General features: G+C 39.2%; 1 protein-coding gene across 3 annotated transcripts in view; it reads left to right on the top strand.

Annotated features, from left to right (window-relative positions):
* The window catches only part of HTR4 (5-hydroxytryptamine receptor 4), a 341,914-nt gene that overhangs the window by 288,747 nt on the left and 34,821 nt on the right, over positions 1–18,346 (top strand). Inside the window, exon 7 of one of the 3 annotated variants that reach the window (XM_069972462.1) lies at positions 13,666–13,742. The exons of the other annotated variants lie outside the window; for them this stretch is intronic. Within the exon in view, the coding sequence (XP_069828563.1) occupies positions 13,666–13,726 (61 nt within the window). The 3' untranslated portion in view covers positions 13,727–13,742. The remainder of the gene's footprint in view (positions 1–13,665; positions 13,743–18,346) is intronic. 3 annotated transcript variants of the gene reach the window in all.

Raw genomic sequence — 18,346 nt, forward strand, 5'->3', positions numbered from 1 at the left:
TCCCCAGAGGACCTGTACCAGTAATCATTAGATTCTTTATACAGCACACTGCAATACTATAGTATTGCATTGTACTGGATGACCAGTGCAGTTTGACCTAGCAATCAAATAAAAACCTTGTTGGCATCAGGGCACCAGAGGCTACATTATATTGACCACAGGTCCTCTTTAAAGGGGTAACCCAGAGCTACAAAAACATGACCACTTTCTTCCAGAGACAGCCCCACTCTTGTCTCAGCTTGGACGGGGTTTTTCTGCTCAGTTCCATTGAAGTGAATGACGCTTAATTGCAAACTGCACCTGAACTGGAAACAAGAGTCATGTTGTCTCTGAAAAAAAGTGGCCATGTTTTTGTAGCACTCGATAACCCCTTTAAATAATCTGTTAAATCTACTCAATGTTTGGGTCAGAATAAACTGTAAAATGGATCCAGTTATAAAGTATTGTTTAGTTAATCAACCCTTTTATCTCTAGTTTTCCACTGCAGTAGCAGTAAATGTCTCTGGTGGTGACAACAGTTTAGATGAAAGAAAGAAATAGGTTTCATTCTTTTGAAATGCACAACAATGATAATGTACAGATGTTTATTGCAGGAAGATAAAAAATAAGGCAGCATTGCGATCATCTTAAATTTCTACTCCTGCAGACTGTCAAACAACAATTCAGCTTATCACATCAAGCAGTCAAAACAGCGATGTTTTGTCTATTTATCAAATCATTCTAATAGTAAGACTGGTTTCACACTATAGGATTTGTAAGCTAATACCAGGAGTGGGTCCAAATCATGGAAAAGGTACAAATCTTTCCATTACAGTTTTTTATCTGCAGGTTCCACTTCCACTTTGGCTTACAAATAGGGGTTACGTTTGTACTTGAGGAGAGACGTCATAAAGACGTATGGAGAGTACAGGCTATTCATTCTTCACTGAAAATTCTGGGGAAAATTCCGGACAAACGGGCACTGGCACTTGTAATCATAGCACAGTCGTGAGTGTGCAGGTGCACAAGGGAATAGCTTTACTTAGAAACTTCACTGCAATACAGTGAACAGTAATACACAACTTAGCAGGTGCAGGTGACTTGGAAGAATAGTAGGTAGAAGCTTGTCTTGAGTGAGATGTACTTGAGTTTAGAGGATGTGTACTGTGGCTTTTCTTAGAAGAAGGCATAAGGACCGTCTTGGGGGCCTTGTCTAATTTAGCAATGTACTCTGCATGGATTACTGTTTAGAATAGTACTTTGTGTTGAAGAGAATACTCGTACTCATTTGTATAAAAGACCACTTTCTGCCCAACTAGATAAGAGAGTGCCAGGTTGGATAGTACGAGCCCCAGGCCTATTCAACTGGGCGAAGCAGACTCCCCGAGAGTCAATAAGAAATCAATAAGATACTTCAACTTAAGCTCCTTGTCTTACTTTGGATCAGTCTCTTGAAGCCTGTAGACTGTCCTGTAGACAAGATTTTCCCTAGAGCAAGGTTACCCCCTCTTGGGGTCTAGCACTGCATCTTCTGTAGTTTCTTTTCGAGGGAAATCTTTCTTTGGCTGTGGCTTAGTCTCTCCACTCTACCACTACTGACAAAAGACCTCCTACCAGGACCTAATTACCCTTTCATAGGGGTGACTGGGTCTAAACTCTCATTGGTGGGAACAGTTTAGGAGAGATAAGAGGAAAGAAGTCTAATAGGTGGATAGCGTGTGAGGTACCTGCACCTGTGATTGGTTGGTTGAAACAGTAAACATAAAATACAGTAGTTAACCCTTGTCCTTCAGCTATTCTCTTACAAACAGGGGTGAGGGAGACACCAAGAGGTGAAAGTGCTAGAGGCAGCTATCACCACCACCTTTACTACCTTTACCCGGGTTACATAAGACCACCCGTATCGGGACACTGCATTATGTACATTTTAATGGTAAGCTTGCAAGGCAACAGTGGCATATACATACCATGGAGAAAGAGATGGCCCGTGATGGGAGAACTAAAAAGCTTTCCCTGCTTCTAAAAATGCTATTTTAGTAGATACCTGCAGCAACCCCTAGGAGGAGTTTATTGCCTACAGAATTATACATTTTCTATTGAGTAAAGTATTAGCGCCAATGATTTATATACAGTTATCCTCCTTTGTGATTTATAGCATGTATCAAGCCAGAAAAAAACAGAACTCTCTTATACAGTTACATGTCATGACCACACTAAGTCTTGTTTGGGCCGTTTGACTTTTTTTTGGATGACTGTCATTTTGGTGACCAAAAGGAGTCAGATGTATGCAAATTACAAGCATAAATTGCATAAAATGGCTGCGTTTTGGCTCAAAAAGAAAAAAGCAGACGGACAAAAAAAAAAGACCGTGTGGTTGTGGCCATATTATGTAATTTGAACTGGTTAAAACTATGCGGCTGCAGCCCCATGATTCCTGTCTATGGGATTGCATTAAGATTAGTGGCACTTCAGAAGCAGTGCTAGCACTAAAGGCCTTATTCCTTGGCACGATTACCAGCCAAATGAGGCAGATATCACACTGTGTTATAGAGCAAGAGATCAGCGCTCTGGTGAGCAAAGGCTAGGTTGCTGACCACTTAAATTAAACCTGTAAAAAAAAAAAATTCTGTCATCTCCGAGTAATAGCACATGTGTGGCTGATGGCTGGCAGCAGATCATCGAGCCATGTAATAGGCTTAGTAAGCGAGCACCAGTTGTAGCTATGGCCACGTAATACAGCCTTAACATGGATCAGCTGCATGAAGGTTATCATGGAATCTGATACTACATTCTGACATGTTGCACTACACACACTGTAGGAAATGTTACAGTGCACTAGTAATGTGTGACAACTGCTGCTTAATATGTTGACTTAAGAGTGTAAATCAATGCAGTGCCTATGGTGTGATTTACTGTATCTGATAATCCTACCAGTATGCCGAGTGCAGAGGTTTTCACAGTTCACACAGACCTGATACTACTTTGAGAAATTTCTTGGCTCAGTTAATTATGATATTAGGTGAAAGAAAACAAAACACTTACATGACGTTTACTCAGTGATATAATTGCTGTGAAGATTAGATTATTCAGCAGCTCTGATACTCATGAAATACTCCATTAACCCTGACAGTTTGTTCCTTTTATTTGTTATTCCCAGCTTGAGGCTATGTTCACACACAAATAACAAAAGTCAAGGCAGCTCACCTAGATCAATATAGAAAAAATGAAGTTAACTGCACTATCCAAGAGATAGCAAAAAAAAAGAAAGTAGCAAAATAAAACCGAAAGTAGCAGTCCTCAAGTAAATGCTCTTAAAGGCCACAACCACACATTGTCCTATTTTAGCCGTTTGACAGCAGTTCTTTTTTAAGGACTTTATGTTGGTGCCAAAATCTTTTATGCATAATTTGTATAAACCAGCAGCATTTTCGCACTAAAATGAGAGCCGTCCAAAAAAAGGTAGTCAAAAGGCCTAAAAAAGATGTGTGATCATGGCCGTAGCCCGTAAAATATTTAATACCAAATCATAAAAACATAAACACCTCAGGGACCAAGTGGCTACAGATTAAAATGTATTAAAATGTAAAATGCAGTAATAGGCTATGTTCACACAACGTTAGTTCCGTAGTAATCACAGCTGTGATTACTACGGAACTTACGTTGTACTGAAGGCTGAGGGAATCCCGGACGGAGTGTATACACATAGTATACACTACAACTAGGATCCCTAGCGGCGCCACGAGAAACTGACATGTCATGCCACAGAAAACCCTGTCAGTTCACACAATGGAGTGTGCGGCTCCGAATTCAGCGGGGCTAAAGATCATCCGGTCGCTACTGCAGTACCGACCGGATAATCTTACTAAGAGAACGGCTGGTCTCTTACAAAGTCTGAACATAGCCATAATCAGTATAGAATAAACTTAAAATTATAAGAGTGGGCGTAAACAGAGGGAATGTAAAACTACAAAGTCTCAATTTTATTGGCACATGTCAGTGCGCATAGGTTAAACGGTCACATGGCTTTTGGCTCAAGTACTGTGTTTCTCCAAAAATAAGGAGGGGTCTTATATTACTCAATGACATCATTAAAATCGCATGGCATAGTCTAGTGCTGGAGGTGCTGACTGTAACTAGGCATCATTTGTGGAGTAGTGCTTATATTTCAAGCCTACTCCAAGAACCCTGAAAAATCAAGGCTGGTCTTATTTTTGCGATAGGGCTTATTTTTGGTTAAATACAGTATTTACTCATCCTAAAGTGACACAGTTCTCAGAATTATCATTTTACAAATTACTCAATTACAACCGACATGTAGAAACTTGGGTTTCCTTTTTATTCTCGTATTCATATTCATTCATATAATGTTGTGTAAGCCTATGCATGGTAAGCCATGGTACTACTAATGGACGCTATTTATTCCGTGAGTCCACTCCTGGTGTTAATGATGACCCATATGTTTTAAAGCAAGTAAAGACACAAGGCTCATAGACACTTTTGAGCCACTAAGAAAGGGGTATGAACAGTCTGAAACAAATCTGGCTACTGCCATCTCCAGCGGAGTATTACTAAAACTAGAAAAAAGTTTATTAACTTTATCTGAGAGGTCTGATTTTACTGGGAGCGGGGCCAAGCATTTCTCAGGCAATCATATGCTCACTATTAGACTTAGAATGAGGGCACCAGCACCTACCACAGCGGCAGCACATCGATCTATGTATTTCAGAATGAGGCTGCCCAGGCCTATATGACACTGTCTCCTCTGAGGCACGCTCGTTGTCATTGCTGCAAACAGTGGGAGGCGCTGGCAACATTGCATCAGGACAGTGGGTGAGCATGGAGAGGTAAGCATAACATGTTTAGAATGTTTTCTTGTATCGCAGCAACATCCTAAATCTGCAACAACCTTGCTGTGATTTATTTTTTTTGTACAAAAAAGGGATTAAATGTGTGCTCTTTGTAAAAGCCGTTTCTATGTAACAATAGAAAAGTATTTCTGTTACATCATTTTTCTCCATTACCGTGAAGATGTGAATATTCATAGGTGCCAGAATGCTTGTATTTATAGCTTTACAAGATTTTTGCCAGCTTTAACATTTCAGCTTAATTGTAAAAAGTACTTCTCCCATGAAACTTTTGAAACTTTAAAACCCCTTAACTTTTTTTTACGCTTCCAAGCATTAATTACTTAACACAATAAATAAATATTTAATTTCACCATTACCTTACCTCACCTGTTCGCATAATGCAGTCTATACTACAGCTTACAGAGTAAGTAATTAATTTGTGAAGTAGAATTTATAACTTTGTATTAATTAAAAAAGGGTTTTCTAGCTTCTAGCTGATGTCACAGCCACATGGCTGAAGTATCACACTAAAGCATAATACAACCAAATTTTTGCATCCGTATTATGGCAGCAAGTGCCAAGTCTGATGACCTAAACTGACAGCTGTCGGTTTGAGTCATTAGAAACACAATCAGGACAGTGGTAATATAGATGCAATAATAAGTCAGTGTAAAAGGACCTTATTGTAAAACATCTTAAAGGAGAAGTCTGGTGAAATTTTTATTAAAGTATTGTATTGCCCCCCAAAAGTTATACAAATGCCCAATATACACTTCACCTCTTGGATAAAGTGGTGATGTCACGACCCAACTCCCAGAGCTGTGTGGGCTGTGGCTGCTGGAGAGGATGATGGCAGAGGACACTGAGGGACACAGGGCACTGGAGGGACACTGAGCATCCCTCTACCATCATCCTCTCTAGAAGCCACAGCCCGCACAGCTCTGGGAGTCGGGACGTGACATCCCCATTTTATCCAGGAAGTAAAGCCTTGATGCAGTAGTAAGCGCAGGGGGAAAAAAAGCACTTTAAAAGCATTTTCCGTAATAAGTGTATATTGGTGATTTGTATAACTTTGGGGGGGAAATACAATATTTTAATAAAAAATTTTTGCTGGACTTCTCCTTTAAGGCCCCGTGCACACAGAACAAAAGTGGAGGAATTCTGCAGTGGAATTGTCCGCCACGGAATGCCTCAAGCCTCTGTGTCATAATGACACTCTATGGGAGGCTCACACGCCGCATCTCTCAGGGTCTCTCCGCACTGAAGAATGAACATGTGAGTGAGCCTCCCATAGAGTGTCATTATGACACCGAGGCAATTCCACCACTTTTGCTCTGTGTGCACTGGGCCTAAAGGGAACCTTTCATAACTTTCATGCTGCCCTAATCATTGTCATTGGGGCGGTCCCCAGCAGCTTCTCAATACCAGCTTTGACAATTGAACTTAAGCATGCTTGACTTGCACTTATCTCTATTATCAATCAAGGCTGTATCCATGTTTTCCCATACTCCCTAGGGATGCATGCAACTTCTTTAGACACCAGTATACAAATGCTGAACGATTGAGCATGCTCCAGTTGTGTTCATCTCTATTATCAACCAAAGCCAGCTGGAAGGCAGAAGTCATTTAGGACTGCCACAATGACAACAGGCAAAATACATTGAACTACTTTAAAGGGGTTATCCAGGGATACAAAAACTTGACCGCTTTCTTCCAGAGACAGCACCACTCTTGTCTCCAGTTTGTGTGGTTTGCAATAAAGCTCCATAAACTTCAATGGAACTGAGTTACAAAGCCCCATCCACACTGGAAACAAGAGTGTTGCTGTCTCTGGAAGAAAGTGCCCATGTTTTTCTAACGCTGGATAACACCTTTAATTAAGTAACTGTGAGCAATTGAACATATCACATATAGTCCCTATGTATGACAACACATTTGTTCTATTGTTCAACCTGCCTCTGTATTCCTGCGGCAAAAACTTGAACCGGTTTTGCTAGTAGATTGAAGTGTATGAACCATCAGTTTGATGTACCAGTATGGAATTATATTTGTGATATGGAAAAGTGTGCAGCAAATTTGTTTCTATGCAACGGACAGATGAACACAAGGACATGAAAAATAGGGGGTTTTTTTTAGGAAGACGAATGACTCAACACTGAAAGTGTTTGTCAACAGCCTGTGCCTGCTGGCGGGTGATTCCATAATGGAGCTTTACTATAGCCTAATAAAACCTATTCTAGTCATGTCATCTGCTGATAGAAATACAATTTTGTTGCTACCTCTTCAACTGAGCATTATGCTAAGGAAAAGACCTCTTGAAAAACAAAGCACAAACTAAACAATTTTTAATTCAGGTTATAAGAGTACTGTATTATACATACAAGTGTGGATTTGGCCCAGCTCCATTAGCTACTAGGACAGCAATGTTTTCTTAATAGGTTATGACTCTGATTCGGTGATTGTGATTTTGCAGGCTGTGGTAATTGCATGTAGCAGAGTCCAAGTTACAACAATAACGAAACCCTGAGCAAATGAGTCCTGTGTAGGGGAGAGAGCCATGTAATGGCTTGGCGCAGATGAAATGTTTGCTTATGAAGTCTATAAAACACGAGGGAGGAGGGTGCTTTGTGTTTGGATCTCTGACTAATCTTTTCTTCTCCGCATATTTCTCTCCTGTTTGTTTTCTGTTTGAGCAGCAGGATTTGGGCAGTGAAATATCCCACATTTCATGCCAGGGCTGCCAATTTGGATTGGAAGCGAAGTAGAGAAAGCACGTACAGTGTGGCAGACCATGAATTAATTTGCCTTGCTTTTATGTAGTCCCATTCAGTGCTGAAGAAGTTAATTGTATCTCTCTTTTTGTGTCACTCAGACAAGATGTCAGGAAAGATAGAAATAGATTATCAAATGGCAGCAGCAGGTAGCAGAGATTTTATTTTTTGTTCTCTCGTAATGGATTTCATGTACGTCACTTAAACCTTGCTGTTCATCTACTGTGTCGAGACCATTGTTCATACAAATCTATCCTTGTCCTCTGCTCCCATCTATGTATCTTCACGTATCGTCTTTAAACAATCACAAAAATTCTTTCCCAGATGACGTTGTCCTATACCCGCTCAATGCACTAGGAAGCCATTGGTTGTATCAGAATAAACCTTGTAACCAATTTGTTTTGGCACAATGAGGACTATTGATTGCAACCTGAAAATGCTCTTTTCCCAGAGTTTCCTTTCATTAGAAGAAAATCACATTGGAAAATGTTCGAACAATGGTACTTTGTATTGTTGCCTGGGGGAAATGTTCGAATGGTGATACAATTGCTTGTAATTATTTTGACACCGCTACTTCATTTTGAAAAGAGAAGTCATGGAACGCTTCATAGCCTCATTTTATTGGTCTCTATTGTTACACCTGTAGTTACTATTAATGAGTCTTATTGTGGGAAATAGCTCAGTTTGAAGAATAAATAAAATTACTTGTTAACAATATTTAATAATCTTCTCCTGTTATGCAGTAGCTTTAGCTACTATCACTGATACTGGTTTGAGTTCCATGAAAATGGAATACCGACCTATTGGTAACTGCTGTGACAATGACTTGTTTGTTGATGCCTTTTGTTATAGTGTGCATGCATACCATCTGTGTGCCCTGCTGAAAGGTCACCTGATCCACAGGAGTATGTATAGATCATTCAATCAGGAATGCCAAATGAGTCAGTTAACACAAAAGATATTCATGCTCCACATCAAGCTTTTATGTTTATGTTCAGTATATATGCCATGAATGCTGTGGTCATGTTTGCTTAAATTTCTCCAATTTTTCATAAAGTGTAGATTTTTTTTTTATACAATATAGAGGCATCCTCCAAATAACAGTATAGTGAACAGAGCCCCTGGGCAACCTATGTGACTATACATGCACACCTATGGCTTTATGGTATATGCACACTACGAAATTCTTGCGGATAACTTCCATGTCAATTCTTTGGGCTGACAGCAGAATCCGGCTGAGCATAGAATGTAGTCCATGGGATAGGTGGAGAGTGAAGCGTGGACAAGCGTCAGAATCTGTGATAAGTTATCCGCTAGAATTCCGTTGTGTTGTTTGATTGCTTGGCCTATTATACAGGGTATTCAGCCAAAAATCGCAGTGTGTTCTAATATTTATATTTTTACTTTGAAATATTGAATACAAAGCCAGGAGTGGATTTTAAGAGCATATTATTAGAGAAGAGCGAACCTCGAGCATGCTCGAGTCGATCCGAACCCGAACTTTCGGCATTTGATTAGCGGTGGCTGCTGAACTTTGATAAAGCCCTAAGGCTATGTGGAAAACATGGATATAGTCATTGGCTGTATCTATGTTTTCCAGACCACCTTAGAGCTTTATCCAAGTTCAGCAGCCACCGCTAATCAAATGCTGATCGTTCGGGTTCGGATCGACTCGAACCCGAACCCCGTTCGCACATCTCTACATATTATACAGTATATTGCTTTGTATGCAGTTATTGCAATTAGGAGCCTAAACATATAAACAAATTATAGGGTTTTATAAAGAATTTTACGGAGTACTCTCAAGCAGTATGTTGAGTTTGTATCTTAAGTCAAACACAATATATAACAGAAATCAGCCTCCTTAATAAAGGTAACGTGTATTGCTGCATAAGGGTTAAAGATGGATTTCTTCTGAGGATGTTTCGGTCGAATGACCTGGTCAACAATTCATTTAGTGAATATGCATAATGTTAGTAACAATGACAGAATACCAACTCAATGTTATTGAGTAATTAGTAAAACATTTAGTAATCAATACATAAAAGCCATAATTTTGTATAAGCCTCACTAACCCTCAAGTTATTAAAAGACTCAAAGGAATAGTCTATTGGTCCGTTTACACGAATCGAAAAATTCACCCAATCAAACGATTTTGAAGCAATGATTTGGTTTTTATAACGATCAGCGTTTAGACGAATAAATCGTTAGAAAAATCATTAGAAAATTCATTAGAAAAATCGTTATTGCGATCATTTTTAAGATCGCTTAAGCCAATCTCACACATAGTATGAATCTTTGAAAGACCGTTTACATTAAGCGATCTGCAAATTTTTAGCGAATGACCAACAATGATTTGAAAACATGTTGAAAGATCACAATGAACAATTTCTCACTCGTCACTTGATCATTAGCTGTGTTTACACGAGCCAATTATCGCTCAAATGCGATCGATATTGCGAAAATTCGAACGATAATCGTTCCATGTAAACACACCATAAGAAACGAAATAAGAAACTCCAGGCCCTACTCAATACACTATACAATTGATTAGTGCAAAGATGATTGACTGGAAGTGCTGGTACCAAAGATATCTGGCACACTGGTGAACAGGAGTGGTAACAAAAGACATGTCAAAATGGTACAGTACATTATCAGAAAAGCTGGCAATCAAGAGACAAGAGTAAAAAAAAAACACACTAAAAAGTAAAAACACTGGTTTAGATTTTGGGCACATTTTTGTCTCGGATAAATAGCAGCCAATCCCAGCTTGACTTTCATTTCTCAGAATGGAATGTGATAGGTTGCCATCTGTCGGAGACAATAAGCATAATTGTTTCAGATTTTTGTCTCTTGCAGATTGATAAATTTGGTCACTGTGGGTATGTGAATGCAATGAAGAGAAAATCAGATATAAGAAAACAGTCAAGAAGAAAAAGAGGTGATGAAATAACTGAGTACACTAGAATTGGAGATGAAATATAACTTTATGTGCAAAAAAACTGGGAAAGAATTGGATAATTAATTGATAAGATAGAGAGAAAAATAGGAAAAGGAGAATAATGAACTAATAAAAGAAAGAGGAAAAAAAATGTAGAATTTTTGTAGTATTATACTACCGCACAACTTTTGTCCAAATATTATGCTTGTTATTGTGATCTGATATATTGGCTTATTTGAGAACTAACATAAATCTGATCCTTGATCTTATGGATGATTAATAGTTTCTTATTTAGCATATTATTTCTGTGATTAGCATTCTCAGTCTTTGACTATTCCCGTGAGTCTTTTCATTGCTTGAGAATCAGTGAGACATCCTCACAGTAATTAGGGCTTCCATGTATTGATTAGTTATGTTTTACTAATTACTTTCTTGATAACATCGAGTCAGCATCCTGTCATTGTTAGTAACATTATGCATATTTTTCTAAGTGGATTAGTAACAGAGGTCATTGGACTGAAACGCTTTTAATAGAAAGTCCATCTTATGTATTGTAATTGAATAAATATACAGCAGTACATTTATCAATGTGCCGTTTTTTATAGTGACAGGTGACACCAGTATATGGATAACACAATAGAACACAATAGCTCACTAATAAACATTCTCTTCCCTGTAGAATGACCTCTATAAAAGGTCACTAAGCACTGTTATCATTCATCTGAATGGGACAGATACTGTCTATTATTGCCTATGATCCAGGTGCTTTCTAGAAACAATATCTCTAAATGTTGTTAAAATAGCTCAGGCAATAAGGCAGTCTCCATAATATACAAAAAAATATAAAAATAAGAACGTTTCAGTATCTGGCACTGATCAGTAATCTACATTACATTTTTAAAGTGTCACTGTCGTTATAATGTTCAAAATCAACAGTAGATGTGAAATAAAACAAGTTTGCAATTTACATCCATTATTTATTTATTTTTTTGTTAACATGCTGTAAAATAAAGCTATACTTACCAGAAATACAGGTCTCCTGAAGGCAGCTTTTTAGTCTTGTGCTGGTAGAAAAAAAAAGAGACCAAAACTAGGAAGTCCCAGTTACTGTATGTGCAAACTCACATCAGTGATCTGATTGACAGACACATTGATCTGTGACACTCTGTACTGTCCAGGACTTCCTGCAGTTAGTCAAAACTATAAAGCTGCCTTCAGGAGACTAGACCTGGATACAAGTTAGTATAGCTTTGTTTTAAAGCTTTATAACCACTAATAATATAATAAAATAATAATAATTCATGTAAATTGCAAACATGCATTATATGACATCTTTTGTTGATTTAGATTTAGAAAATTTTAACAAGAGGGACACTTTTAAGAAAGGGCAATTATGTTGTGAGAACTGTTGGGGTCAGGAACTGATAGAAAAAAGTCTCTACAGTGCTGCAGAATATGTTGGTGCTATATAAGCAACATCAAAAAAATTTAATTGCATAAAATTTTTTACAAGTATATTTCCTAAATCTGATGTATTCAGAAATGTTATTTACAATGCGATTGATGCTGTTCAGTGTGTTTTAGTGGACACAACCTTTACTTAACCTACATATGACACTGTCTCAATTGGTTTTGAAAGAAAGGATTTAAAAAAGCAATGCCATCTGGTTGGCACAGACAGAACTGTACATCTATTTGTAGCGATTAAAACTGCTTGGATAGAGTAGGGCAGATGGCCTACACACAAAAACTAAGCACACACACCTATGTTGAACAGTTTCTAAAGATATCTTTTTGACTGAGAAAGGTTGAAATGGCAAGGGGATAGTAACATTGTGTGACATATCAGATACAGTCACTGCTTTCTTTCTTTCTTGCATCAGAAACTACATCACCCAGACATTAAATGAATTTCTTATTATTAGTATTAACACCTTTAGAAAAATTATAGGGAGAAAGAATTGTATGATAATGTGTGCTGTTAGTTACATAAGATTCAGAGGAAATTGGTATTATGGGAGGATGTAGGTAAGAAGTTGTCAAGGGGAAAAAGAATTCAACAATGCAACAATGCTGAGGGTGGTGTAAAAATAACAAACAAGCTATACTCTATTCCTGTCCCCTTGATGCTTTTGATCCTCTGCAGGTCACTGTTTCTTCTTGGTTCCTCAGGAATTGCAGCATTCTGACAAATTACTGATTGAGGCAGGACACTGCTGCAGTCATTTATTGGCTGAGTGGGGCAGTTCCTGTTGCATGTGCACCCGAAAAGAAGCCAGAAGAAGTGATGACCAGCAAGAGCATTGTTGCTGTAGGGGCCTAAGATGTGCGACTAAAATTTGTTTGGTATTTTTACACCACAGCCTTGTAGAATGTTTTTTCCTGGACAAACTCTTTAACCAAAGCTACCAGACCTTCGGAAGAATTACGTTTAGGGTTGGACTGGCATGCCACAGTACTAGAGGTTACTTGAAATGTAGACTAAACATGACAGTTTTGGTCTGAACAGCCAACCATCTATTGTGTATGGGGCCCGTTCTTGGATTGGTTAACTTTTTTATACTAGTTGTATCTATCTGCCAACTCTATGTTGTTGTTGGGGCGATTAAGGCATAGTGGAGTTTACAGATATGCAGTTGCAATCAAAATTATTTAATCCACATTAAAAATCAGGTTTAGATGCAACATTAAAATGCGTTCAGCTGTTTGCAAAAAAAAAAGACAAACACAAACAAGAACAATGTAAATAGGATAACAACTGATATAATAACTCTCCAAATTCATCAAAAAATTCCTCTCTTTTGACGCTTTGACATTTAGTTTCGAATTAGACAAAAATACTTTCTTTATAATATTGTTTTTTTCTTTTTGACATTGTTATATTTTTGCTTTTGCATACACCTGGATGTTGGTACTTTTTAGAAATAAACCAAATTTGCAATGGGGAGGTTGAATCATTTTGACTGCAATTGTAGATGTAACACATAACATCTTTTATAATTCATATTGTGTTACTGATATCCCCTTTTATTGATTCCCTTTCTAATAATGTCTGTCTTTCTTCTTCCTCCCAACCCTTTTGTTTTCACCTGTCTTCTCTCTTCGCTCTTTCCCTCTACATAAAAAGTGGCTGTTCCTTTGTCTCCAAGTTTCTCCTGCTGTTCTGCAATAGACCAGTTCCTGTGTGAGTTCTAATCATGCGCTGTAAGTCTTTTAGCACCCTGCTTTTGTTATTATGTTCTTTATTTTGGCTCTTGATGTATGTCTTGTCTGTTGTTGCCCTTTTGCAGTAGTCATTTATGTGTCTAAGTTTTTGACTAATTCTTGTTATTTCATTTCTATTGCAAACAAAACTAAGCCAAAAGAGTTGTGCAAAAGTTGATAATGTCTATATTTAGTATCTAGTATAAGAATATTCATTTCTATCTGTTTAAAGTAGTAATGTTGTTTAAAAAAAAAAAAAGTCATAGAGAAGTCAACATTTTTGATCTGTTGGGGTCTGGGTGCCGAAACTAACTCCTTTTCTCTCCTCGCTGTAGTAGAAAGATTTAATATAAAGTCTGACAGTAAGGCCTCCTTCTCACTACCATATACTTGTATCCGTACACTGTCCGTGGTCCGTAATTACAGTATAGAATCAATTACTTTCTATGGGACGTTGCACGGAGCCTTCTTTTTCACGGTTCATATATTTACAGATCAGATATTTGTGGAACAAACTTGTTCATAGAAGTTAAAGGGAACCAATCAGCCCAATTGGGGTACTGTAAAAAGTTGCTGTGCAGCTCGCGGCACATATCTTCTCCAGTATAAAGCTGCTGCCACGAGCTGCACAGGTGCTTTATACAGTGTTCCAGGGAACGAAGTTAGCCCAATTGGGCTAATTGGTTCCCTTTATTAGCCAGAATCTGTATGTTGTACGCATTTTTAATGGACCTATGTTCCCACACAGTATTTTTGGTCAGTATTTTGCAACCAAAGCTAGAGTGGATTGGAAACACAGAAAGGCTATGTTCACACTCTTTTGAAATTGAGTTGTTGGCTGCCACTTAATGGCATTAACGTCCATTAATTTCAAAGCAAGGGCTGTTGTTTTAAAATAATGTGAATAATAATGTCAATTATTTGCCATTAAATGGCGGCCATCCACTTAAAGGACAACTCCGGCGGGACCCCCCCCCCCCAAAAAAAAAACACACACACAGACACCATACTCACCATCCCTCCGGTGACGATCGCCACTCCATTCGCCCGCCGTCCGCCTCACCGTCACCTGCGTCCGCCGTCCAGCGATGTCTCTTGCTTCCGGGTCCATGAGAGAGAAAAGGCTGCCTGTGCGCTTGCGCACCGGCAGCCTTTTCATTGGCTGGAGCGCATCACATGGCTTCCAGCAAGCTCAGCCAATCAGGGCTGAGCAAGCTGTAAGCCATGTGATGCGCTCCAGCCAATGAAAAGGCTGCCGGTGCGCAAGCGCACTGGCAGCCTTTTCTCTCCCATTCACTCTCAATGAAGACGCCGAAGAGGAAGAAGAACCGGACCGCCCCCCAGCTCTGACGTCACCCGACACGAGAAGAGGACCGTGACGACCGTAATAGGTAATGTATACATTCTTTAACTTCCGGGGTGGGGGGTCAGGGGTCGGAAAGTGGGGGAAGGGGGCCAGACCGGGTATTTAACCACATTACAAAGTTATATAACTTTGTAATGTGTGTTAAATAGGCCAAAAAAATTTGCCGCCGGAGTTGTCCTTTAATTTCAGCAGTATGTGAGCATAGCCTTTCTGTTTTCAATCCACTCCTGGTTTTGGTTGCAAAATACTGTGTGGGAATCTGATTAGTTGCTAGGGCCAACTAAGCCAGTTTCACTTTACACCATGTTTGATAAATCTTCCCCCTCTATCTTCATTTAAAAACGTTTTCCTTTTTTTTTTCTTTACGGATCCGCATATCCAGATGCATTACACATTAAGGCTATGTTCACACTACCTATATTTCAGTCAGTATTGTGGTCCTCATATTGCAACCAAAACCAGGAGTGGATTAAAAACACAGAAAGGATCTGTTCGCACAATGTTGAAATTGAGTGGATGGCCGCCATATAACAGTAAATAACGGCCATTATTTCAATATAACAACCGTTGTTTTAAAATAATAGCAAATATTTGCCATTAAATGGCTGCCATCCACTCAATTTCAACATTGTGTGAACAGAGCCTTTCTGTGTTTTCAATCCACTCCTGGTTTTGGTTGCAATATGAGGACCACAATACTGACTGAAATGTACGTAAGACATAAGAAAATACAGATCCACATTTTTTCAGTTTGCAAATAATTTACTCTAGTGTGGAAGGCCTTATGCTTCATGGAAATGTACTGTGATTACAGGGGAACTCTAAAGGGGTTTGAAATTTACTTCTATTTAAAAATATCAAGTCTTACAGCTGCTGTATGTCCTGCAGGAAGTGGTCTATTCTTTTCAGTCTGACATAGTGCTCTCTGCTGCCACCTCTGTCTGTGACAGGAATTGTCCAAAGCACGAAAGATTTTTCTATGGGTATTTGTTTCTGCTTTGGACAGTTCCTGTCAGGGACAGAGGTGGTAGCAGGGAGCACTGTTTCAGACTGGAAAGAATACACCACTTCCTGCAGGAAATACAGCAGCTGAAAAGTACTGGTACTTGAGTTTTAAATAGAAGTAATTTACAGGAAAGTAAAACATTTAAGAGGTATTCCAGGGAAAATCTATAAATTAGCAATGGAAAGTGTTAACCAAGGTTAACCCTTTCCTAATATACTTACTTGTCCGTTTTTGGCCCCCCAAGGAGATCTCCGGTCCGGTCACGTGATGGTCCGGGCTGCAACTCGCGGATCCTCTTCTTCCGGTTCCGGTTCGGGGGGCCGGGGGAGAGATCGGGGTGATTATACATGAAGGAGGGGGGCCGGGGGAGAGATCGAGGTGATTATACTTGAAGGAGGGGGTCGGGGACATCAGCACCCAGCTAACTTGGTACAGCAGGTGGGGGGACACAGAGCACTGAACCCTGATTGGCTACACGCTACCAAGCCAGTCAGGGTTTAGTGCTCTGCTGCTAATAGGAGAGCCGACGCCGGCCCGGTATGGTGATGTCACCGAACCGGAAGAAGAGGATCCGCGAGTTGCAGCCCGGACCATCACCTGACCGGACCGGAGATCTCCTTGGGGGGCCAAAAATGGACAGATAAGTATATTAGGAAAGGGTTAACCTTGGTTAACCCTTTCCATTGCTAATTTATAGATTTTCCCTGAAATACCCCTTTAAAACATAAAATATAAAATGAGGTTTAATATATTCTGTGCCAAGATATGATTGATAAATGTTATGGGCTTAAGACTTGAAGAGAGAACCTGACAGCAACATATCGTCTTCTGCTTTTTGTCAAGTGTAGTGTTGTCATGGAAACCTTGTGTACATTTCAGTATTTCACTTACCAAATACAACTCTATCGGCCTCTTAACTGGTTTAAATAGAATCAGTTTTATTTATATATGTGTGAAAATTATATGCTTTTGTAATTTGAATCTACATAGGGTCTCCATAACAACATTGCATCTAGCACAAAGCTGAACAAATCATTTCATAATCTCATAAACTCTTCTGCCTCTATCAAATTTTAATTTGCATTAAATGGCCTTTAAGGTGTCCTCTTAGGGTTTAAATTTTTATCTACATAGACACAAAATTGCAGGGTGGTTGGATAAGTCATTGTCTTATATGCTATTGGTTCATGGAATTAATGGAGCTTTGCACTGATCTTTTTATTGTTCATTTGGTTTTCTAAATCTTCATTTAAAAAAGCTCAGCTTTTTTTGTTGTAGAGCCTTTGTAACTCCCTCTTAGGCTATGTTGACAAAGTGTCTTTATTTGGCCATTTTGCTGCCATTTTTCTGAATGGCTGTCAGTTTGACGCCCATTTTCCGAATATAATGGCATCATTTGCATAAAATGGGCACTTTTGATGCCAAAATGACAACAAAAACGGCCACAAGACTTCCAAAGAAAGACGTTATGTGAACATACCCATATACTGTAACTTGTCTGGTCTAAAGAAGCGTGCAAGCGCGCGAACCAGCTGTTACCTTGTTTCATCTAGGTGCTTGGCGTCCCGCTAAACAGCCCAATATGTCCTGTGTATTATTTTATACAGCACTGAAATAAAGAAGATCACAACAATTGGTGAGTGCCCTCCCTCATCTCTATTTTTGATTGTAACAATTGCACTTTATATTTCTGGGAAAGTGAGCACCAACCAGTGATTTGTGTATACTGTGAGTTCAGGCTCACTGTTGAAACAACCCCTACTCCAGTAAGCTTCCCTGAAGTAGTGCCGGTGGTTGTTGCTCTCTATATACTGTAACCTGTGGAACTGCTGCTTTGGGATATACTGTAGATCTGACAGCCCTTTGCTCCTGACAAAAAAAAAACAACAACACTAAAATCTGCCCCTTTTCCGTGGTGTACACAAAGGGCATACATTGATAAAAGTACCCCTAAGTGTGAAAAAGTTTGGCTCCACCTATGTAGACTATACACCTTCACTTTTAGTCTAGGAGGCAGACATGACCTGTTTGCAGGTCTGCTGCATTTATTTTATTTCTTTCCTTTGCAAGGAGTGATGGAGGCATTTTTAGTCACATTTTATCCCAGGTTAGCCATACTCTCCTAAGGGTGTCAAAAAACTAGATAGTCTTCTGCTCTGTGCTTCCTCCCCGCATGAGTCACCTCCCCCTTTGCCCTGCTGCTGCAGACCCGTGCAAGTAACTTAACTTAAT

The sequence above is a fragment of the Dendropsophus ebraccatus genome, chromosome 1 (assembly GCF_027789765.1).
Source record: "Dendropsophus ebraccatus isolate aDenEbr1 chromosome 1, aDenEbr1.pat, whole genome shotgun sequence".
NCBI classification, from domain to species: domain Eukaryota; kingdom Metazoa; phylum Chordata; class Amphibia; order Anura; family Hylidae; genus Dendropsophus; species Dendropsophus ebraccatus.